The following is a 25690-nucleotide window of genomic DNA, read 5'->3' as shown; positions in this document are numbered from 1 at the left end:
TCCATGTGACACTATTTAATTAACAAATATATTAAATCAAACCAATTCAGGAGTTTCTAGTGTCAAATCCAAGCCCAAATTTTGATCAACTGCAAATGAAATCTGCATATCAGATCAAATTTGGCCACCCCTAATGTGCGCTGCAGTTTGTCCAAATAATGGAGTTACATTCATGAAAGTTGTGGCCTGGTTTTGTTCACAGACAGTAGATAAGTACAAAACAATCTTCTTCTCGTTGTAAATATTCTACAGAGCCGTTCCTCTCCATAGCGTCTTCCCCTGCTAGCCCTGTACATGATTTTGTTCTACTCCAACTATTACACCCACATTTGCAAGCCTGGGAGTGTGAATGTCGTTCTTTCCATGTTAAATCAGCCTTAGAACGTTACATGGATGGGTTAGTTACCATTTTTCCTGCATGAGGAGATGAGCTGTTCTTTGATTTGGAGAAAAGAGATGATCCAAGATGTTGGTTCCTCGATCTGACATTCATAGGTTTACCATCAAATCTTCTGGCAAACAAGCCTCTTGCACAAGTTGATTGGTTAGAAACCGAGGTTGTAGGGTAGAAGGTCTCCACTAGTTGATCCAAGATGTCTAGAGCTCAATCCAGCATCTGTCATGGAAAGAAGTTTAGACAGCACAAGAGAGTTTAACAACTTGTCAAACAAGACTTGAGAACAAGATGCCCACATCTACAGTATCTTATAAAAAATTACGAACAAGAGGATATGCTACATTTTGAATGACCAAGCCACAAATGAGGTAAGGATTTTATAACCAAATAGTTTATGGGAGAAAGAAGTCTCTGTAGAAGACAATATGATTATATCCAAACATTAGAAGAGAGTGGATCTAAAAATTTCGTACTCTCTGGTCAGACAATTACTGCTCTTGAATTAAAATCCAGGTAGTAGGAGAAGCAGGGGCATACACCTCCATATATAATAGCAGAACTGCAAAACTGTGCCCTCAAACAGTAGACAGATATCCAACTGGATTAGACCAGAACAGGGAAAGTATACCAAACCTTGATCTGGGCCTTTATAATTGAATGAGAACAAGAACTTGTACATGTAGATGTACTACGACATGCATGTGTAACTTAACATAAATTCATGAAGGGTGCGCAGAGGAATCACCTATCTTTTATGATGTCAGCCAATCAAGATAAGGTGCCTGTCTGTGGTTCTCTCAAACATCAAGCAAGTTGTTCCCTCAACCTCTTCTCAGCCGCTAAAGCTGCAGCAACAGAAGCAGATGGTCTAGGCCCAGGTGGCTCTCCATCATATTTCAGCTGAACAGCAGGAGAAAATAGTGATTCCACATCTTTCAGAGTAAGAGCTAGCTGATCTTTGTTCTTAGTGTTCCCACTAATAATTGGTTTCGCTGTTCTACTTCTGTTCAATTTGTAAATACTTTCCTCAACTGTATCCTTTACCTGCAACCAATAAGGAAAGAGAACAACAGTTAAACATGAACCTATATTTTTCTGGCTCTCAAAGTAGGTCTATGATTGATAGAAGTTGAAGAGACATATAACTTACAATAAATCTATGGACAAAAGTGTTCTTTTCCTGTCCAATTCTATGAACCCGGTTTATGGCTTGTGCTTCAGCAGCTGGATTTAGCAGTGGCTCTACAAGCACTACATGTTGTGCTTCTAAGAGATTAAGCCCATTGGCTCCATGCTGGACAAGTAGCAATAGAACCTGCACAAATCTTGACTCAGTCTGCTCCACACATCTTTCCCCAATACTTCCGGCAAACGTTTCTTGTCCTTTGAAGCGAGTGAGCGCAGCATGTGACTTCCTGAGGTTTCATAGTCAACGAGTATTAGTCATTCTGTCACGGATTAAAAAGTGTTTCAGGTCAAGCCCCACCAAGATTTCCACTTTGACTAAATGAAGACAAACAAGGACAAATCAGAGCTCAAAGTTCAAATTTATGCTGGTAATAATTAAAAACTTTAGCAAGATCATTATGATTTTTAAAAATGTCATTCCTTGTTGAAAATAGATATTCGACCATATGGATCACTAATCTGAGTCTCTGTCCCAACAAACTAAGATTTTTTTCCTGAGCAAGCATAAAGAAAGAGCCTATAAAAGCAAATCAAAATAAGAACTAGGAAAACCAATCTTTTACCTGCCTCCCTTCATTCGGATATAGGTTATCTTATTAGCATCAAAAGCATGTTCCAGCACATCCAGAACATCATTCCAACTGGAGAAAACAATAACTTTGGCTTCTGGATCTGTAGATCGGATCCACAGGATTCTCCTTGTGATTGCTTCAATCTTCACCACACAAACATTTACGTTAGCGGTTTTTTTTTAATTATATGGCAAGAATTACATTGACAAAATTATTTTTTAATAAGGAAAGAATTTCTTTTTATGAAATGAACAAGGAAAGAATTTCATTGATAAATTAAAAAAGAAGAGCCTGAGGATTAATTTTAGGATCCCTATGGTTTCTTTTTTATGCTTGAATGTTGATTACACACGCAGAGACTTCCTTACTCCTTGCTAGACTTGAACCCAAGACCTCACACTAGAAACACTCTATGTAACCATTGAACTAAATGTCCAAGTCACATGTCGATGAGTATCTTTGAGGTAGCTTTTCAATTAAATGAATTAAAAAAGGGTAACTTATACTGAATAATAACACAGCAGCGGAAGTTATCATCCTTTGATTCTCTTTATGTTCATGGGGTATGACAATGTGATCCTTTGAGTTTGTACAAGTTACATCCTAAAACCTGTCCACTGGTTAATCTCACATGTAGGGCAATATTCTTGAAGAAGAAAGTGCTCCACCTAACCTTTGTACCATAAGAACCCTCCACATGGAGAGAAATGTCAGATACACCAGCACCTTGTAACACATTCGGCATCACGGAATCACAAGCCTTGCTTTGTCTGTCATCGACATAACCAATGTTTCCATACTCGGTACGTTGTCGACAGGTTGGGCACATTATCCATTTTTCTTTTCCATGAGCAAAAGTCCGCTCTGCCATTGCAACTAAACCTGTCAATCGTTGAGTATTCAGTAACTGATGCCAACAAAGTGATATCAAGCACATATTTTCAGTAATATACGGCCCAATAGCAGTTATAGAGCAGTGTTCCTGAATCTGAGAGGCAAGATTTGAAGTTCAAAAATACCAGAAAGTTAAGTGAATCTAAGTGCCTTCAGAGCCAATAGTGATTCAATTTTTAACATGGAAGACTGGGTCTGTGCCAAGAAATTTAAATTGAGAAATTGTATGGCTACAGTTGCTTTTACAAGTGATGTCTAAATTTGAAGAGATATTTACACTCAGTAAAATAGGTAATCCTTGTCCATGTAAGTCAAAAGTTAAGGCATCTTATCTTCCAACCATTATGTTGAAATATATGTAAAGGATAGTTTGATTGTTTCACTTTTGTCATATATCCCTCTTAGGATAGCAGTATGCTAGTCATCGTATTGGAATTATATGCTTCAATTTTCATTTTATTTTGAGATGTATTTAGGGAGTCATGGTAGTTTCAGTATAGAAGGGCATTTTTTTAACTGTGGTGTTTTATCACTTAAGTAAATATATAATAAAGGAGGTTGATCTTTCCCCCAACGAGAGCTGAACTCACACGCCCTTTCATCTCTCTCTTCTTCCCTCTTTCTCTCTCCTCTTCTCCTTTCTTCTTAATCTCAAACTCCTACAAATTCTGTAGAGTGTGAGGAAAATGATGCTCTAACAGCTTCATGGGATTTTGTGAGAGGTTATATTGTAAAAACCACTCACTTGTCCCTGTTTAACCATTTTAAAAATGTTGACATTTTCTTTTCAAAAAAAAATATATATGGACATTATATCAGAACTTCACTGAAATAATTGAATTAAAGATCCCAACCTACATTTGAAGCATGTAAAATGACCACACTGAAACACCATCTTCTGCTTGCTGAGTTTTTCTTGACAAACTGGGCAGCCCTCACCTTCGAATCTACTGGCACCTTCATCCATTTTATCAAGAGAACAAGCTGCCATATCAGAAGTAATAGGGTGACCTACTTGGGCCTTCTGCTCAGATAATACCAATCCCTACATGAAAAGATAAAATTAGTAAAACACAGTCAAACCATATTAAAAGTAAAATTATAGTCCCAAAAAAATTGACATACTAAAAGAGATGGTCCTCAAACTAGAACTAAGTGCATTAACAAATAAGAAAGTAACTCTCTGAGAAAAATAAAGCACAAATAAATTTGTTTACCTTCAAATAACGAAGTTTTCCTTTAGTACTAGAAAGCAAGGACAACGAAAGGAATTTTTCATTGGAATTTTGTATATTGGTCGCTACTAATTCTTCTGAGCTTATAGTTAGTGCATCATCATCACAGTCACTCTTCCTTAGTCTCAGCCGTGAAGTTGCCATCTTAATCTCATCATAAGCATGCAATATTTGAGACTGTGCTGTTAACAATCGACTTGCTTGGGCAATCTCTTTCCGCATGGCCTTAGAAGTGAATTAACCATAAATAAGTCTCCAGAGGAAGTTAACAAACACGCAAATTTGAAAAAGTGAAAATGAAAAATAAAAAATGAACATCAACGAACTGTGAAGGAACAGTAGTAACAAGAAAATTAAACAATAGCCTGAAGTAAAGAGTTGTAATGGAATTCTAAACAATAAAAAAGGACAAAAAACTTTGTTAGTCATAAAGAAAACTAGGCAAATACTACTTTTAAACTAAATGGCAAGAGAATGAATTATGAACTGCACTTTTTCTTTGTGAATGTTCTATCAACATCACATACGTGACAGAACAGTGATCCCCAAGAATATATATAAACAATCTGAGGCAATAAAGGATTCAATGCAAGATAACTACTGGATAACCTGTACCTCAAACAGGAGTTGCTGCTTCTTAGCAGATGACATAGAGTCTCTTCCCAGCATTGTTTTTGAGTAACTTCTTATAACACCAAGGATGATTTCCAACTCCGATGGAGATCTTGTTTCCTGTTGACAATAAAGTTAAAACAATCATGTTCAAAGAGAACTAAAGATTGGACTTGCCAGTCTACACTAACATGCATACTGTGCAGGTTTCATTTACAAGAGACACAAGATTAGTATGTCAGAAGCATAAACTGTAAGAGATTATTGGCAACAAAAGAAATAATATAAAACTAAAACAACAGAAGTGAACAATGACATGGCTGGCTTCCAGAGATGACATCAAGAGGAACATGGATGAGATAAGAATCTACCATTATATTTGTTCTGACTTCCCGCTTCCTTCTATTTTCTTCATAATCTATCTCAGAGGCAACAGGGTTTTTCTTGGAGTGGGATAAAGTGACAAAGAAACGATTTCTTAAAGTTTTATTCCGTTGGATGTCAACTACTTCAGAAGATGCAAGCATCCCTCCATGCTCTCCTTTTGTAAAACGAAAGAGCCTCGATTGATATACCTAAGAAAGAAAAGTAAACCCATAGTAACAACAAAACATTCTTTTTTCCTTTTTACCGATTCTCTCACATATAATTGAAGCCATGAAGTAATCTGACCTGAAACAACTCGGTCAATTCACAAATAACACATGTAGGCCCATTGCTATTGGCTTTGCAATTTTGGCAGTTTCTCACACGTTCTATGTCTTCTTCTCTTGGGTCTCCCATTGTTTGGTCAATCTCCATAAGGCTTTCAAGTAAAAGTTGTCTAGATGTTTCTAATTGATCCAGGCAAGTCTGGATAAGATATTTGAGACCCGTCATAGTTCGGAATCTGGAGTTCGGATGTCAATATAGTATCAGGTCACACGAAAGTATCTAAAGAACTATAAACACCGCAGTAACAAGTATGTTATGGGAATGTTATCTCTTTGATGAGATCATAGCCAACTAGTCAGTATCATTTTTTTGAAAAAAAGGACCTTCACAAATAGGATAAGTCAACATTATGCACAACATATATAGCAAAGTTCAATAAACTAGAAAAGTCACTAACTTTGAAGAAATTCTTGAAGATCTGGAACCATTTGCACCTCCAGAAACAGCCTCATCAATCTTTCTTATAAACTCATTTAAGGAGTCATTGTTCTGTTCGATAAGATCAAGAGCTTGAAACCACCATGCCACTTTCTCACTTTTGTACTCAGCAAGTCCATCAGACACCTTTAACGAAAAAGAAAGAGAAGACAAAAACAACTGGTAAGTTGCAAAGATGAAGGTGCATTTGGAAGTTTTGTAAATAGAACTAAAAAAACTTGATTTACAAAAGGACACCATTTTCTTTTACAGGAAAATTGTTAAAGTTGTGATTTGGGAAGAAAATAGAAGAGGAAAAAGAGTTCCGGAAGAGGAGCAACTTTGCTGCCTTGGAATCCGAGCCAGAAAGGCCCCTCCATCTTCTTTATAATCAGGGTTTAAGTGAAAATTTACTAAAGGACAAAAATGCCCCTCAATACTCAAAATTACATATCTCCGAAAATACATGTCTAAATTGAATGAAAATTTAACTAGAAATAAAATAAGACATTCCCTATCTAATAACCATACTATAAGAGAAAAAATTAATGTTGAAATATGGTAAATGACCAAAAATACCCCTGGGCTTGTATTTTAACAGTTAAAGTTGTGAGTGTCAAGGATATTTTGGTCATTTTTGATACTTGTGCTTTCCCTCTAAGACTAAGAGCGTATTTTTCTAGTCATGGTAGATGTTAGGCTCAATTTTCAGATTCATAACTTTATATTCTAGGAGATAATAAGTAGTTTAGTCTAGAGAGGCATTTCTGACATTGTACATATTTTTAATTTAGGTGACCTATTTAATAAAGAGGGAGATTGACTTCTCACCTCGAACAGTGTGCCACACATTGCAGCACTTCTGTATATTCTTCTTTGTTTTATCCTTCTTCTCTATTTGACCTTGCTCTCTCTTACTTTCACAAAAACATTAGTTCTTGGCCTTTGAACCCTAGATGTTCCATGAACATTACAGGGTCAAGGGCACAACCTTCTATTTGCAAAACTTAATAAGATTAGGGCAGGGTCAGTCTCAATCATCCATTTTCATCTATTACACTATATATTGACTAAGAGCAAAGAGATAACGCTACAACATTATAATAGTCCAATAATGCAAATTATCTTGGACAAGTCTTTACTAGATTTGGGAAATATAAGACTCTCCACATAAAGAAAAGTCAAAATTAGCAACATAGAGCACTACACAAGGCCAAACACAGACATGCCACAATGGACCAATTTATAGAACCAAACACAGACATGCTACAATGGACCAATTTATAGGATCAGTATAAGATGTTAATGTGAACTACCTTCATATAAATATAAAAGTAACTGCAGTAGATATTTCAAAAGAAAAAAAGTTCCTCATTACTCATCATAAATAAGATACATACTATGAAACATACCTGCTCATAAGCAGTTTTAAACTCTTCTTGGGCCAAGGATAGCTTGGAAATGAACACAGATAAGTACTTCTGTTTAATATTTTCACAAGCCTTTCTCAAACAACCATCACTAAAGGATCTATGTGGTACTTGGAACTGAACATCACACAGCATACCTTTGTCCCCATCTCTATCAGTCCATGAAGGATTTGTAGTACAATTATAGAATTTCTCGTCATGCACCAACTGCTTATCACTTGACTGGACAAAACTGCTATCCTTGGTTACTTTCTGCCTCTTGGCTGCATTGTCATGAAACCCTCCCTGTTCCTCAAGGTCATGAGCCAACTGGCTTTCAATTGAAGGGTGTTGTTGTGAGGCCGCTGGGAGTAACTCAGCCAAATTAAAATGAACATGAAGATTCAACAAAGGGTCCAATCGAAAATCTTCACGGTGCTCTTCTGCCAATATCAATGCTTCTCTATAAATTGATACAGCACGCAGAAAATCCTGTTCAATAGCAGCTATTGCAGCTAAACCATTCAGTGCAACCACTACCTTCCTGAGAGCTTCCTCTCCTTCTGTCTTCGCTTTATTGATCAGAACCTAACAGGAAATATTTAGAATCAAGAAACAAGTGAAATAATTCAATAAATAAAAGCATATGTATATATTTATATATTGGTGGAGACATTCAATATTGAGAATAAACAAGTTCAGGAATTGAACCTTACATCTAAGATCTCCTCCATTGTCATGGGAGAGTGCTGCAAGGACCTCAAGCCAGAACTCCCAACTTGAGGATGGCAACAGGCTTGGCGAAGCTTTAAGAGAGAGTTTAGAAGCTTTGCAGCCTCTTGATGGTCAAGGAATTGATCAGATGAAGCATCAATACCTGGAAGAGTTCAACCATTGAAATCACATAACTTGTTATCGCAACTCAAATACAAAAATTCCAGGGAAATAGCAGCTCTTACATTTGCCGTCTTTCACACTATCAAGAATTTTATGTGCACATGTGACACAAGTTTCATGTTGTCTCTGATAAAAATGTGCCTCAATTTGTGAGAAAGTGAGCCATGTAACCCACTCCTCCTGAAGGGGCAATTTTAATTCATCTGAGACATAAACTTTGGATGAACGCCACATAATTTGCTTGAAAAGGTTGTGTGTAAACTGTACCGCACCCATGTCTCCTCTCTACAAAGGATGGTTAACAAAGAGTAAGGACTTGTTACAGGAAAGGGATAATTTCCAATTATGACCATCTTAGAGTCATATTTCCAAATATGGTCAAATTCCATGAGGAACATTCTAAGTATAACATCATGGAATAAGGGGTTAACTGTTTTCTTATTTTAACTTTTCTAGAACAAATGATCTTCAAAGGTAGTGCCCATGTCCACTTCCCTCCCTTCCTAGGCCAGGTGCCAGGAAAGAAGATGGAGGTGGGCCCATCTCTCCCAGTGCAGGCAACATGCTGCAGCAAAAAAAAAAAAAAATGGGGCATGGCAGGCACTCCCCCTGTCCAAGAGGTACAAAGTCCCTGCCTGCAAAAAATAACACACACACACACACACACAACTGGGCAGGGCAGCCCTCTCCTGCTTCCCTTCCTCCCATTTCCATGCATAAGAAGGGGGATAAGAGGAACTACCGCCATCCCCTTTTCTTCTCTGCACCGGAGTGAGGGAAGAATGAAACAAAGGCATGAGAGGCGAAGGGGGCACGGTGAGGCCCTCTCTCTCCATCCCCCCCTTTCCACATGGGCTCCCCCTGCCCCTGATTGTTTTCTCCTGTGCAGGAGATGACTGAGCTTGAGGGGGGAGGGCCATGTCCCTGTTCTCTTTTCCTTTCTTTTTTTTTTCTTCTAACATGCTGGAAGAATTTCTCCTGTCTTTCTCCCTCTGCTTAGAAGGGAAGGGAAGGTGGACTGCCCTTTTTCTATGGCATAATAATAGCTTTTAATGCACACACTCTACTTTTTTATTTTCTGTTAAAGTCGGTTGTGCACATATAAAGACTACTCCAGACACATGTGACACTTAAACCCAAGATTTTGCATTGTTACACCCCCAAGGAGCGATTAAGCAAAGGCTCCATCCATGCCACTATGAACAAGCTAAATCAACAAGAAGCATGGAGTCATTATTAATAGGAAGGAAGCAGAAGTGAACTTACTAAAACTTTGGATGGAAGCAGAAGTATCCCCTACCTCATATGGATCTCTGATAACTTCCTCCCACCACCTATGGACATTGAATGGGATGGCGTTAAGGAATTTTAAAAGCCCATACAAGTCATCAAGTCTCCGTTGTACAGGTGTCCCTGTAATACACCAACGATGTTGAGCACTTAAGCGCAGAGCCATTTCTGTTGCAGCAGCTACATTACTCTCCACCATTTGAGCTTCGTCCAAACAAATCCTCCACCAAAATAATCTTGTAAGAGGAGTAGGAACAACTGGATACCTACACAGGTAGGAGAAGCTTATTAGTCCACATTACATGCAACTAGTTTCAGAAAATTTGCTCGGAGTGTTTGTCAACAAATAATTATATTTGTCTTAGAGATATATTGGAAAACACTTTCTATTCAGAGATATACAGCTCAATGATTAAAATTGTTTGAAGATAAGAGCATTCTTGTGATAAAGCTCGTGCCCAGCCTATGGTATTAGGTTACTTAAGTTGTTATTATCTTTCAGTTCTTACCCTTTTTATTATGTTTAAAGTCAGGAAAACTTATGTTTTAGTCATAAATAGATGACAGAGGGTCTGAACTTGATTATCTTGATAACATCACAAAGTCAGATTTGACTCTAGCTTTCAGTCCCTCTTCCCCCTTACTCGTCTTTCCTTCTTCCTCTCTCCTAGATTCTTTCCATTCATCATCAACTACTAAAAAAGATAGGAAGAATTCCTATGGTCAAGTTTTTTTTTTCACCATCAAGAAATATAAAAATAGGAAGCAGAAGTCTGTTTGTCCAGAGCAACAGAATTAACCTTGGTGAAGGCCAAATTGAGGGTAGTGTGGGCAAATGGAATAAAGTCCTTTTTTTTTTAAACGGTGATGATTTTATTTCAACAGAAAGCAAGAAAATACCAGGAATAAAGTTTTGACAGGGCTGATTACTTAAGTGCTAAAATGGAAATAAATTTCCTAAATGCTTGACAGTCAGTCATTTTTTTATTTTTTTATAACATAGAGAAATCTCTGCTACACAGACATCGAATTAAAGAGGAATTGTGTCGCAACTTCAGAATGATTTCCTGGTAGATGCATTACTGTTTCTCACAATGATTTTTGGGTAAGTGTGCACTTATTAGGCCCCACTGAAAACATACTAGTAAGACCTGCAGCTGTCAATATTAAAGGTCAATGCGAGAAAACCAGTAAAGTTCAGATGGTGAATCCAGCTTAATGATCTACCATGGCATTTCAGCTCTGAGAAATTATTTTGACAGCCAAGAGATTGAATGAGGTGCAATGTCCTTCTCCCCATGGTTCATAGCAACCAAAAGTTATGTAGGACAGCGAAGTGACTGATTTTGGGAAAATGACTATCTACCATAAAGTAAAAGAAGCAATACTGTCTTCTTCAAGAGTTAAGAGTGACATGTTAAATCTCAGCCTCTAGATCAGATCCAGAGTATCTATGGAATCAGACATATCCCATTTTTCTTCAGCCCTTGATTCTACCTATCTCACCAGATTAAAGCAGCTCAAGGTTCATCATAAAGCATAAGGCATCCATTAATGGTCGACTTACCATGTGACTAGAAGTACCTCGTCAAAATGACAAAAGTAAATTAGGACAATATATGAAATGTAATGCACCATAACCAGATGGATCTAGTTGACTAACCTTTTCTGAAATCTCATGAACCGGCGGTCTCCCTCATATCTATCACAATCATGTGACAGGTCTTCTCTTAATACATCATAGGTCGTTAAAACAATGTCAGAACTTGCTAGTTCTTCCATGCCCATTCTTGAAGCTGCTGAAGGTTGGTTCTTTACACCTTCATAAACACAAATTCTGAGGGAACCTGGCCTTGTATGGCTAACAAAGAATGGTCAAAGTCAGAATCTCAAAATTGGTTGCCTTAAAAGTCATAAAAGGCGAGATCAATTAAAATTAACACGATATTTCTTCAGGAAGAAGAGAGATTGCTGAAAGTTGGCTCAAAGCGTACAGAAATTTCACTTCAGCTACAAGAAGATAGATATTCAACCATGCCAAACAGAATTAAGTTAAGAAGACATCAAACTAATAGTTTAGGCAGCAAATATTCTTTGTAGTTTTATATCATGCTTCCGTAACTGGCCCACAGTTGTGACTAGTGCTCCTTGCCACCCACTAGTGCTCTTTAACATAAAAGATCTTTAATGTTGGTAAATCATGATAGGAATACATGCCTCAAGGTTGATCACCATTTTATTTAAACATTTGGATGCAAGTTTACCTGAGTCAAGAAGTACAAGCAAGGTTCATATCTTGTAGTCTAGGACCAACAACAAGCAGAATAAATAACAAAGAATTTGATTTGTGCAGTCAGAAGTGCTATAAGATGTGGACCAACCAACCGGTTGAACCGATGAGTGCCTCTATCCCTTACACAGGGTCAGAAATTAGGATAACCTAGGGGAGGGGCAAACACCAGCCAACCTGGCTGATTGTCGAACAGTGTGAACCAGAACAGTTTAGCTGAACTACGGATGAGGGTAGGTTCAACAAGAAACTCCAGTCCAACTCGAATGAAGCAGGAATGAATTTCTCATTACTCCACAGGGTGGGGATGGGGTTAAGCCTAGAAAACCCAAACAAGGTTGGTTTAGCACAACGTTAGCTCCAAAAAACCAACACAACCCAGTAGGCTATGCATACATTTAGTTTTCAAGATACCCACACACTTTGTATAATACTAATAGTTTTAAAAAATAAAACAGGAAAGAAATGATAGTATCTAAGAAACATAGATTTTTGCCCTAAGTTGTTGAATTACTATTCTACTGTTAACTTTACAGGGAAAAAAAAAAGAAAGAAAAGATGAAGGGTGTTAAGTTGGGTCCAAGGCCCATCCCAAAATGACTAGCCAACTTAGGAAACCTCTTTCCCAACTAATAAACTCAAGATTTTGGTACTCACTAATCCATGTGGGACTATTCCTTAACACTCCCCCTCTCGTGTAGACCCTCTTTTGTGGCTCTACAAGTGGATAATTTTAGGAGTAGGCCGTTTTAGGTGTGGGCCCTCTTTTGTGGCTCTACAAGTGGATAGTTTAGGTGTAGGCCCTCTTTTGTGGCTCTACAAGTATATAGCTTTTAGGTCCAGGCCCACATATGAGAACCTGGTTCTGATACCATGTTAAATTGGGTCCAAGGCCCTATCCCAAAATGACTAGCCAACTTAGGAAACCTCTTCCCCAACTAATAAACTCAAGATTTTTGTACACACTAATCCATGTGGGAATATTCCTTAACAAAGGGTATTTACAAAGAGTTGAATTTTGCCCAAAGCTAATGAATTACTCTTATACCCTTTACCCTTAAAAAAAATGGGAGAAAAAAACAAAATAAGAAAGAAAAAAGTAGGTGAGGATATTTTAGGAAAGAGGTTTTTCCCTAGGATAGAAAATTAGTATTATAGACTGGTAATTTATAAAATGTCAACATGAAGAAAAGAAGTGGAATTAATAGTGATTTTTTTAGGGTATAATAAAACAAGTGGAAAAGAGCAAGCTTCACAGGGACAATGAGTGTTTCTGTAGGATCAGGAGACGGTTGAAATCCGACCACGTTATATGTTTACGCAAGGACAAAGTAGGGTTACCCAAAACTTGACCCCAACCGATTTAATGCTAATGCAGATTTAAAGTTGCAACAAGTGGAATCTACCCTACCCCTACCTCCACCACACAGTGTCAAGGCAAGCAAATACCCCCAGCCTTCCCTCAATCTTGTGGGGAGGATGTTGGTCTCAAGATTCTCTTTCCTCCAAGTTTTAATGATAATAAACATTAATAACTAACCATGTGATATGAGTGAAGTTTGGACAGATTTTCTAATCATACTTATGCCTCAGCAACTCAGAGCATTCAAATGATAGAAGTTACAGAAAAAGCAGTAGTGCAGAAAAAATCAAAACGTACAAATGATATACATATCATTCGAATGAAAATTTGGGCAAAAAGCATGAAGAAGCAAAATCATTTTAATGATATTTCAAGCAGAAGTCAATGAGGAAGAAAATTGTTTGAATGATATAGGATTATTCGAATGATATGACCCAAAAAAATTTCAGAAGATATTCGAGCCTCGATCTGACCAAGCTAGGTATTCAAATTTTAGAGGTGACCTAGTTTAACAACTCAAACCAAGAATTTCAAGTATTTATTTGTGATTTTTTTATGAAAGATTTAGCAGAATTTATAAAAGAACAAAAGATCCATTCAAAACCTAATAGTTCAATCTTAGAACATTAGATCCCTATTATTTATGAAATTTTCTGCCTTATTTCAACCAAGAAGCTTAGGCACAGCCAGGAGTAACTATCCAAAGTACTCTCATACTTTTGACGGAGATCAAATTTACAAAGCTCAATTTATCCCTATTTTTTAAAAAAGCTAAGTACACAAGCATTTTATTTTTAGATCTTTTATTGTCTTAGATATGCTGGAATTGTTACTTTTTTACTTTTAAATCATTAGCAAGTGTCCAGCAGGCTTCTCTCAGCATTTATTTTCAGATCTGTTGTCTAATTGAGTTATATTTCAAAAACTAAGTACACCGGAGTTCTTAAGTTTAAACCCTTGTTTTTGCTTGGTTGAATCCACACTGAACTTGTATCATTTGGTTTTCAAATTATTAATTAGTATTTAGAAAATCATCCCTGAGATTGAATTTTCAGATTCAATACTTGACTGACCGGCATTTGTGAAACCTAAGTACAACAGAACTCTTTGTTGAGTGAAAAAAAGTCTCACATTGAAAAATGTTTAAAAAATTTAATGGGATATAAGGTTGAGCAATAAGTCTCCAAAGTCGCTAATCATTTTGCGATGGAACCAGGCTCTATCCAACAATGGTATCAAAGCAGGATATATGTGTAGCTCAATGTTCAATTTGGGCTCCCTAGCTTATTCGTATATTATGGGCTCCATGAGATTGGAATTTGTGCTCATGTCCTATGCCTATTATGTGTAAGCCTGAATATGAGGGGAAGTATTGAGTAGGAAAAAATCCTACATTGAGAAATTTAAAGAAAAGTTAATGGCTTATAAGGTTGAGCAATAAGTCTCCAAATTAACTAATTATTTTGGGATGGAATCAAGCTCAATCCAACAAAGACCCATGACAATGGCAATGGAACCATTGGTCATGGCTAGTCCAGGTGCTAGGACTTCTCTTGAAAGAACTGTGCTGGCTAAGGTAGCCAAGATGAGAAAGGCACAAGAGATGGGCACAAATCTTTTATTTTACTTGATAATTTCCTTCTAAACTTGAGCCATCTGATTTTCTAATAACTAGTTATAGTTAGGGGTGGCAATGTATCAGGTTTGGATTTGTCCAGATCGGGTCAACTTAAACTTGTTGCTAAACAGGTTGTTGGAACCCAACCTGTTTATTAAACAGATTTCGAACTCGACCTGTTTATTAAACAGGTTTTGAACCCGACTTGTTTAATAAACGGGTTTCGAACCCAACCCATTTATTAAACCGGTTGACCCAAAAAAGGTCTAAACCATAGACCCATACCCAATCCATCTGGGTTCAGGTTAACCTACTAAGATATTTAAAAAAATAAAAAATACATAAAAATATGAGGAAATACATGTAATTATTTAAAATTAAAGGATATAAATATACAAGAATTTTACTGGAAAATAAGTTTTTTTTTTATTAACAACTAAAGAACATAGTCTTTGGTCTAGTTTAAATATATTGAAACAAACTATTTTGGTCGAATTTTTTATATTTTGATCAATTAAACCAGGACCATCGAGTCCTAGTGTCAAACCTGAACCCGAACCATTTATTGATCAAGTCAAGTGAATAAACCCACAAATAGCCCATCTATAACTCAGGTTGGGTTCGGATAGGGTTATCTGGTTCGGTCAAAATTGTTAGGAATTAGACGCCCGAATTCCAAACTAACGAGAGCAATAATAATAATCGCGGAAGAAGGAAAAAAGCAAACACGAAAAAACACACAACAAGGTTTATACAGGTTCGCCTCAAGGTGAGACTACATCCTGTCTTCCACCGTTGTAATAATCCACTATGAAGATGAAATAGTTTACAAGAGAGATCACACACACTTACAGGTGTTTTCTCTAACCTCTCTCGGGCTGTCACTCCAACTTCTTCTCGGTGATGATGATCGTAAGGTGATAAAACCCTAACAACAGCACCCCCATATATAAAGAGAAAATTAGGGCAACCGGATTACAAGTATGAAATCCCCAAACTACCCTTAATGACACAGCAATCAATATATCGTGGAGCACGCCAAAGGGTAAGGTGTTAATTAGGCTTCAGAACTTAACAAAAATTTGCCCTAGTTATAGTTCTATTACGAAATAGCTTTATTTTCAAATCATTGTTTGGGTGTGAAAAAAATTATCAAATCATTGTTTGGGTGTGAAAAAAATTATCTTAAATTTTAAATTAATTAAATTTGCAATTCCCATGAGCTACTATCATAATTGAAGGGTACATAGGATTGGGGTGTATTTTATTGTATGCTTCATTGTTGTATTAGCCTATAAAGAGGCATTTAGTAAGATTGATAGTAAAAGCAAGTAAACCTTCCCATTTGCATAGGGTGGGCATTGTGTAAGCAAAGTTGCAGCCTTTATACTCAAATCTTTTGTAAGGCCTTTGTGGCCAAGATAGTGATTATTGTAATGGGATGTGTATCCAATTGGTGCTAGGCTTCTGTAGCCTAAGCTATTGTGGCCTTTGTGGCATATTAGCTTTTGTAGCCAAAGCTATTGTAGACCATTGTGTTCAGCCTCTGTGACCGGGTGTTGCTGTAAGGGATGCATACCCTTAGTTTCTAGGCTTGTGTAGCCCACCAATGTTGTTGTAAAGCCCTTAATGGCATTTGCTGTAAACTGGTTTTTGTAGCCTTTTAGTTATAAGTGGTGTCGGGCTTCTCATAAAGTATATTTAACTCTTAAGGTCTGAAAACACCCTGGGAGTGGATTGGCAGCAAGAGTTTCAGCAATGAATCATTATAAAAATGATTGAGTTTTATTGTGGTTGTTAAATTGTGTGCTTGTTTACTTGTTCAAAAAGTTTAAGGTGGCTTTTTCTTTTATTGGGAAAGTCCTCAAGGACTAAGTTAAGCAAAAGATTTTGAACTCTGATTTTTGTGTACATAAACCTATTCGCCCCACCTTTAAAATTATGCCTAAGGGACCAAAAAAAATCTTTTAAAACAAAGATGGAAGGGGAGTGAAGACTTCACCCACGTTAGTGGGAAATATTCCCATGCAAGATAAAAAGTAAGGAAAAAAGCTGGGTTTATTAGTTGGGAAGACATTTCCTAACTTCAGCTAATAATTTTGGATGGACCAAGGCTCAAATTCAACATAGCATTAGAGTCAAGCGCCTATTCTATTGTGCCTAGTTTATGCTCTCTTTTATCTATAGCATGTTTATGTTGTCCACATCTCAAGTCCATGCTCCATTTGTTTAGTCTAGGACGTGGGGGAGTGATCACAAGAATTATCCACATAAGTTAATGTCAAGAGAAACTTTGTGGTTATTAACTGGGAAAAGGCCCCCTACATGTCATTTGAGATGGATCCTGACTTAACTTTAATACTCCCATCCCTCCCCTACTCTTGGCACGCGAGGGGAAGGGGTGTAATCCTTCCCCACATGCGGAAATCAAGGAGGGGAAGGTGTACCTACCACCCCTCCCCCCTCTCCCCCTTGCATTTACAACAAGGGAAGGGCCACCCTCCCCACCCCTGTATGGAACCTTCCTGCCATGCAAAAAGTGAGTGTCTAGACTCTAAACAGGCCCATGGAGGAATTCTTTCTCCTTTTCCATTTTTTATTTTTTTATTTTTGACAACACAATTGATGCCATCACCAATTCAACTGCTGATTTCTGCAATTGAACCAATTAAACCCAACCCTGGCACCTCTTCGGCTCAATGACCCAGCTAGTTTATAAAGATTGAGTTGGTACCCCATTCTTTTTCTTGACATAGACATGAAGAGAAAAGAAGTTTTTTTTTTTTTTAAATGATGCTGATTTTTATTAAGACAAAAGCTCAACAGAGCAATTTACAAAGGAGGGAAGTCTTCCCAAATAATGAGATATTGCTGGAAAGTTCCGAATAAGGCAAGATAAGAGAAAAGAAGTTAATAGATGAAAAGAAGAAATAAGGCAAAATATATGAAGATTCCAGATTTAGAAGAAGAGAATGAGTGTTGTCACCGGATACTAATAGATGCGATTAAGGTGAAAAACTCAACCCCTCTCTCTAATTATCAGATTACAATAAAAAATACTCTAATAACCTTCAACAAAATACTGTTAATCCAGCACATTAAGCAAGACGACTAATTTACCCTTAAGTATGTGACCCTTTATGAAATAGTAGAGTAACTTACAATTTTGCACTCCTTCTCATAACTCTCGACAATATACAGGAGCAACATACAGGAAACAGGACAGATTCATTCTTACGTCAGTGACAACGTGGGTTCTGTTTGTGTTATGCAAACTTGATGAGGTTAGATTCTACTTTTGAGCAATTCTGACTGCACCCATGTTAGATGAGGTTTAGCTAAGGAATGCAGTACCTCGCCAAGCCAACCAGAGCTGAGTTAGAACCAGCATTAGCCCAACAATTCAAAAGGTCAAAAGAACACCGCTGTACTATCAGAGGATATATGCTTTTTGAGAATGATGAAAATTCTATCAGAGGATAGAAAATCCAAAAATTACAAAATCATCCTTATTAAAATAATTAGGCCTCTTTGCTGATTTGAAGGAAATTAAGCCAGAAATATAAACTTCACTGTCCCCTTGCATAAGATCACTCATGTATCGTTTTCTATATGTTGATGGTTTTATGAACGTAACATGTCAGCCAAAAACACACTAAAGATGAAACAAGCATGGATGGATGGTCAGGAAAGACTTGAAAGGCCAACCTTGTAAAGCAGGTAGATAATGCTAGAGCAGATTGGAGGAGGACTCGTGTAGCCGACCTCAACATAGTTGGGACAACTATGATGATGATGATAGGTTTTATTGAAATAATGTAAAAGACAAGCAGTGTAGAAAAATCTACAACCCCATTACACTCTTTTATTATTCCTGCTCTTCACTATATTTTATTCTCCTTCAGATTGATCCTTTCAGAGGCTCCAGATTGTAAACTGATTTGAACAAGTCCAATTCACAATAATTTATACAAGATAACCCTATTAAGCTCAAAGTAAATGCAACGGTGCAAAGAAAAAAAACATACCGGAGGATTTCAGCATGCCACTGTGACAATATAGGAGCAGGGCAAACAATAAGAGTTGCTGTAGTAGTGATTTTGGACCCAGTAACTTGGATTAACTCAGAGCATGGAGAGCAAATATGAATTCCATCCATCACTACTATATCAGTGTGATTTTTTCTTCTGGAGCGTAGTTCAGACTTTGAACGTTTTCCTTCAATGGAGAAACCAACACAATCTCCATGTTGCCAAGCATCACAAAGATCACATTGAACCCATATCCCTTTGTATTTGGGGCTTTCAGTAGTGGCCCCACAGATGCACTCCACACGTTCTCGCTTCAATCTTTTCATAGTGGGTTTGTTTTTCCCAGAATCTTTGGTCTGACCATCAGAATGAATTGCAAATTCGGAGGATGACCTACGGTGTGCAAAGATGCAAGCAAGAAGCTCAACTGTTTTCCCTAGACCCATCTCATCTGTAGTAATCAACAAAATCCAATTAAAGGTAGCATATACTTTCTTCAAAGCCACTGGAATGAAGAGTTCAAGTCATCCATGATTAATTGCTACAGTAATAAGGTTTGGATGACTTTCAACCCGGAATAACTCAAGAATAATTGCACAACTTTCATTTATCCATCTTAAATGGTTCAAGTAGCTTTTATTAAGAAGAAAAAGAATCTAGACAAATGATTGTACTTGTATTGTGCCTCGTGTATGGAGTTTAAAAAGGAGTTCCTTTTTATTCAAATGATAAGAATCTTAATTAGAGAGATCAACCAATAGTTTCTTACCAGCAAGAATCCCACCGGATATATATGATGAGGACTCTGGATGCATTAAAATGTTTCCACTGAAATTCAATAAACCAGGAAGAGAATCAGAAAGTGAAGCAAGTTAGCCAAGTAGCCAGCAAGACAATGGAACCTTCAGTGACTAGATATTTCAAAGAGAGTGTACATCTCACAATTTTCAACAAAAGGAAACTCAAATATTTATCCAGCAAGAACAAATGCCTAATTTTGTTAGTAATAACAAAAACTCAATATTTCCAACAAAACATACAAGTAGGCAATTGTGTCTGCATGGCATACTAATGCTATCTGTCATTTTTTGAACATCCAGGCCATATCATCCATTCATGGACCACTGCCACACCATGTCCAAGTCCAGATCCCAAAGTGAAAGGCAGATTCTGGTCCTTTCAGCATTGAAAAAAAGGACTGTGGTCCCTTCCTGTTAGGTGTGACCATGGTCACATTCCAGACATAATTCACATGTTAGAAGTAAAATTAAACCTGGACTTGTGCCCCACACTCTTCCGACAATAGCCAACTTACTAACACCCTCAGTAATTTAAGGAACCAGACTTTATTAGGCAAGGAGACATCATAAAAACAGTAAACACAGTGCACTTTAAAATTAACCAATCATGATTATTAAGCTTCTAATGCCACAATCAATACAGCATAGCGACTCCCCAGTTGTCTCTTGTAATGCCCAACACTTGAACAATAAGCTTTATATTACAACAACTAATTCATGCTACCATGTTATTCACAGTTTGCATAGAAAGTCATACACATAAGTACAGGACCTGCTACTACAACCTAGTTTTTTTCTTTTCTTAAGACAAGTAAGGAGAGAGAAATTCCATTAGAAACTATAAGGAACTCCCCAAGGAGAGAGAGATACAAAAAGAAAAAAAAAGTTAATTGCTTAAGACTTGCCCACTATATAATGTTACAAAGCTTCTTATGTCTCAAATATGAGAAGAAGAGGAAAGAGAATGCTAGATAATAGAAATAAGGGCTGCTCGAAGAAACAAACAGATGATAAGCTGGCTGGAGCTCATGCTTGAGCTTTTGCAAGAGTACAAACAGAGAGAGGACTTAGGGCTTTTCTTGGCTGCCCTACTCAACCATGAAATTCTCATTAAATAGATAATCACACCCCTAAGATCAAACCTAATTGATACCTGATGACTACACTACCCATGAAGTTATTCCCTCCACATCCCATACACACCCAACTTCCTAAACTACTCTTACATAAGCTTAAGAATAAAGGAAATACCCTTGGGGTGGCATCTAACATGTAATGACACTCCACACTGGCCAAGAAATCAACAAGGTGATTTGTGATTTAAGGAGTGTGAATCCAACAAATGGTCATTGATCAACTCAAATCTTCAACTTCATCATTACAACAACCTAAGCGAACAAATTAAAAATAAAAGGGAATCGTTTCTGAAAACTTGCCTAAATGGATTGTAGAACATTGGCGAAGGGTGTTCAAGAAGATGTACTGGTACAGAAAGAGGACGCAAAAACAGATTTTGATCCTTTTCACACAAGTATTGAGGACCCCTTTTCTCTTGTTGAACCATCCAATAAGCTGCACGTCGCTGATATGGTCTAAGCTGTGGAAGCAAGTCTGCAAGTTCATTTTCCAGCATTGGCTCGGTTCTGCAGCCAAATGTAAACTAATAAGATAAAACGAGAATCACAAACTTGACTCTGATCAGCTTAGATGAAGTATTCTTTTCAGCAAAATACTAACACTAGATTTTAGTGCCAGGATGAATTTGAAAAGTTGCTTAATATAAGCTCTGACAGCAAAGAATATTCGAGTTTGATTCTACTAATATGACTGCAAAGAGAAATCTATGATGAAATGTCCATGCAGGTCTATGTGTTATCTAATTAAGACTGTGTGATCATCAGCAGCTAACACAAAATGCCAATAAAGCTAATTATGAGAAATGACATCCAAAACCCGTTTGACGGAAAAATTATGGTTCAAGAAAAACAATTTAACTAGCTAACAGTGTGTACCTTATTTTCTTCCTTTTTTGTGGGAAAACACTATTTTTTATTGACCCTTATGCTTTATATGAGCTGTGCTACTTGATTATGACCTAGATTAGTCACACTCCTACCTACCATACATTGGTCCTTATGAAGAAATCCCAAGGCATAAACTGATACAGAAATATTATTAATAGTCCCCACAAGATATAGGTATTTAGGTTAATTAAATTCACTGTCTTTTAGCAATACACTCTCAAATGCCAGCATAAACAAGACGTTGGGCAGAAAGTAGATCAGAGGAAAAATGAAATCCACTTCTCATGCTTAAAGGAAGAGGAATATTCATTCATGAGGGGTGGTATTTCACTTCCCATTGTAAGTTATATGTAATGCATGATGGCGTCAACAGTTACAACCTTAGCACCTATGTGGCACTTCCTGCATTACACAAGTAGGATATAGAGGTGTTCACATGCTATTCAGCTGTCCAGGTTGTTCACTTTTTCAGAACCAATTGTAACAAATTTTGCTCAAAAAAGAAAACAGATAACCCCATAATTTGCTAATTCCAGAACATATCAATAAATTAATCAAGAATAGAAAAAGAAAATACAATAAACTGAAATAGATATCTGAAACTCACTTGGATGGTCTTATAGCTTCATAAAATTGAGCCACATCAAACCTCACGTCTTCCTTCAAACTACTCGGAGCTGTTTCAGAATGCTGCCTAAGTCCCTCTGTCTCCACTTGACCAAACCCATACTTAGATTCCTGAGTTGTAACTTCTGGTCGAAGCCAGGCCATGACATCCATCATACTCTTTTTCCATGGCTTTCTAGTGGTTTCCAACAGTGACTCACAAGCCTCAAAAGCACTTTTAAGTATCTCTACTCTCATACGGATAGATGGACCATTCCCTGCTAGTGAAATCTCTGGAACTGGCCTCAGCATAAAAAATTTAAGATTAACCAAGTGTGCAAGGCTTGAAACACCTTCATCCGGACCATCAAAACTGCCTGAACAGATTATTTTTACCCTTTTACCCTCCAGCTGACCAGTTTCTAAGAAGAAAAATTCCAGAAATATATCTGACACTGGTATGACAGGCCAGTGTCCTAGTCTGAAAAAATTTTCATCTATTGAAGATAGCCGAAAACGAAGAGACACTTCAGAAGTTTTGAATAAATTCTCTATATGTTGGTAATCTGAAAAATCATCTCCAAGTCTGATATTGGTAAGAATAACTTCTGCAATGTCAAAATGTTCATCACCAGCAGTGTAACTGAACTCAACCTCCACAAAATAATCTTTTCTAGACTTGGAAACTTCATCTCCATTGTCTTTATGATTTAGTTCAGAGTTTTCTGAATTCTCAAAATTTGCCCCAGTATGGATATCTTCATTGACATTTAGCGCGGGTGTAATCCCTCCAGATCTGTGTGGGCGGGCTTTACGCCGCCCCATTCCTTACCCAATAAAAGGAAGAACCTTTGAGCAAAACTGAAAAACAACCAATAGTTAAAATCAGTTCGTCACACAAAGGCTACATTAAGCTAAGCAAATGTATGAACAGTGCTCAGATTGTTAAGTTCCACAAAACCAAGCTATTTTATGCAACAAACTATAACCATGAGAAAAAAAAAAAACTGCAAGACCCTGATGCAAATCTAAGAAGGAAAACATATACATGAAAAAAAAAAACTCATATCCAAACTTTATAATAGAAAAATAACATAAAAATTGCAATATGTATCCTGAAGAGGTAGAAAGATGGAAATTGACAAAAGATAGTGAAGAAATCACTTCTCTAACGTTCCTTTTTACCTTCTTCAACAACGCAGACAAAGTCCTCGACGACTAAAAAACTTCACTTGAGCTTCTAGGTACAAAAGTAACAAGTTCACAAAATGGAGGTATAACCACTCGACCAATAGTCTTAATTCCAATTATTTCTAAATTAAACATAAATGGAAATGGGAGGAAAAAAAAAAACAGGAAAGTAATAATATTTTATGCAACTGAAGCTAAATTCAGAGCTTAAGCACACAAATTCTGTCGAAAGTTCATACCGAAGCTAAAGGATAATGATGGTGTTTATCCTTGACACTGCCCAACTCTCATAGCAGAGAAACTGAACTCCAAGACAGCGAATTAGCCGAAAGCAATATCAATCAACAACCCGTAATGCAGAGGATCAGACAGTCATGCAGCTGAAATTGTGTTGGAATAACCAACAATAAACAATAAATTGAGTAAAGTCATGTTACAGTTTAACGAACACGAACGGGATTGGAGGCATAACAACAGAAATCTTTCACCTGCGCTGACTTGAAAAAATATTTGAGATGTATTTTTTCCGAGTACGCAATGGTTCTACTTTCTACGAGCTGCTATCGAGCGGAAGAAGTTGTACGGCCTAAGACGGGTCCCATGTAGGGTACTTTATAATCAGTCGATCCGATCAATGACTATTTCAACCATCGGATCACAAAGGCTAATCCAATATGAAAATCAATAGTTATCTCAATCGTCCAATCATGATCGAACGGCTGAGATAACTATTTTGCATGTTTTGTACCAAGTGATCGGACAATTGAAATAACTATTTCTCATGTTTTGTACCAAATAGTTTTTCTTATTGGATCAGTTGTGTGTAAGTATAATATTTTTACGGGTAATTTCTAAATATGAGAAAAAAATAAAATACTTGGACAATTTTTAAAAATACACCATTATTAGAATAAATAACACGTTAATAATTTAAAATTTAATAAAATTAAATATTTTATTTTTAATATAATTATTTATTTTGCATTGACCCGGACAACCCTACTTTTTGCCTCAAATATTATCATTATATTGTTTTTGTTCCATTGGGAGGTAACTTTGTTACAACCCAAGTAGTGAGATCAGATAGTAATTTGTAGATACTCAAGATTGTCTAAATGTTGATTTAAGTTGATTTTTTTTATAAAAATATGTAAATTTTTATTCAATGAGAAAAGAATACAACCTTGCAAGACAGGTCGTCCTCCACAAAAAGGCATCAGAGGAAAGAACCCCATTTTGCTTGAAAGTCTGCCAAGTGATTGGCAGATCTGGGGGTATAGATCTATGTATAATTTAGATTGGAAGTTATATTACAAATTTCAAAATAAACATCCCAATACTACCAAAGGGGGACAAATTTTTTTGGCACATTAATCGGTGACGACTTTGGAATCTCCTTCAATGATGAGGAGTCACGGTCCTGGAAGACCAAGAGGCCTTGAAACAACCCAATGAGTTATCTATAGTGGAGTCGGAGATACCAAGAAGGCCCTCAAAGAAGTATAAGAGGCGATTATTTCCATCATGAATAACCCCGCCCGCAGAACCAGGGCAGCCAAGTGATTCAAGTAGAATTGATTCCTTGAATTTTTAGTTATGTTTTAAACCTTAGAGAAGTTTGCAGCTCTGATAAATATACTCAAAACTAAAACTTGCCTTGGAGCAATCTCTGTTATTTGCTTTTTTCAGACCTGTAAGCTTTTTAAACTGACAATTCTTTAATTGCAGAATTTGGATACAGAGATTGTTGTTGCAACAGCAAGAGGAAGGAACACAGCTTCTGAGTCCGCCAACTTGGTTCTTGATGAGAGACAGATGAATGCTCTTTTTCTTGATGTGGTAAGTATTTGTTGAAATCTAGCTTGTAACCTAAAGAACTAAAGTGAACAGAATGATGATTTTCTTGAAACAACCCAGCGTATGAATTGATAACATCCAATAAAAATCACTTACGAAGACTGGGCTAAACCTTCCAAGTGAAAATCACCAAATAATCAAGTTCAAAGCTTACATGAACCTTACAGAAAACTGCAATCCCACCTACTCCCAGAAAACTGCAATCAAGTTCGAAGTACTCCAGTCTCCTTTTGTCTTCCTTACACCTGCTTGAATCTGGTGATGTACCAACTGCCTTCATTAAAC

General features: G+C 37.0%; 1 protein-coding gene across 1 annotated transcript; it reads right to left on the bottom strand.

Moving 5' to 3' along the window:
• LOC137966012 (uncharacterized) lies at positions 1–24102 on the bottom strand. Its single transcript, XM_068812447.1, has 22 exons — positions 24037–24102; positions 23788–23928; positions 22359–23218; positions 21164–21370; positions 19697–19755; positions 18925–19378; positions 11289–11486; positions 9636–9891; positions 8398–8620; positions 8155–8315; positions 7442–8026; positions 6010–6176; positions 5571–5787; positions 5270–5473; positions 4902–5018; positions 4269–4511; positions 3910–4096; positions 2831–3039; positions 2149–2300; positions 1548–1812; positions 1143–1441; positions 1–616 (listed from the first exon to the last, which is right to left on the bottom strand). Exons 3-21 carry the CDS (start codon positions 23180–23182, stop codon positions 1202–1204), a joined length of 4968 nt encoding a protein of 1655 aa, XP_068668548.1. The 5' UTR covers positions 23183–23218; positions 23788–23928; positions 24037–24102; the 3' UTR covers positions 1–616; positions 1143–1201.
• Between the last annotated feature and the right edge of the window lie 1588 nt (positions 24103–25690).

The sequence above is a fragment of the Aristolochia californica genome, unplaced genomic scaffold (assembly GCF_029961685.1).
Source record: "Aristolochia californica isolate CCGP_79_NKW_82.1479 unplaced genomic scaffold, dmAriCali1.0.hap1 SCAF_5, whole genome shotgun sequence".
Taxonomy (NCBI): Eukaryota; Viridiplantae; Streptophyta; class Magnoliopsida; order Piperales; family Aristolochiaceae; genus Aristolochia; species Aristolochia californica.
The sequence above is the reverse complement of the archived record's forward strand: the minus strand, read 5'-3'. Positions and strand labels throughout refer to the sequence as shown.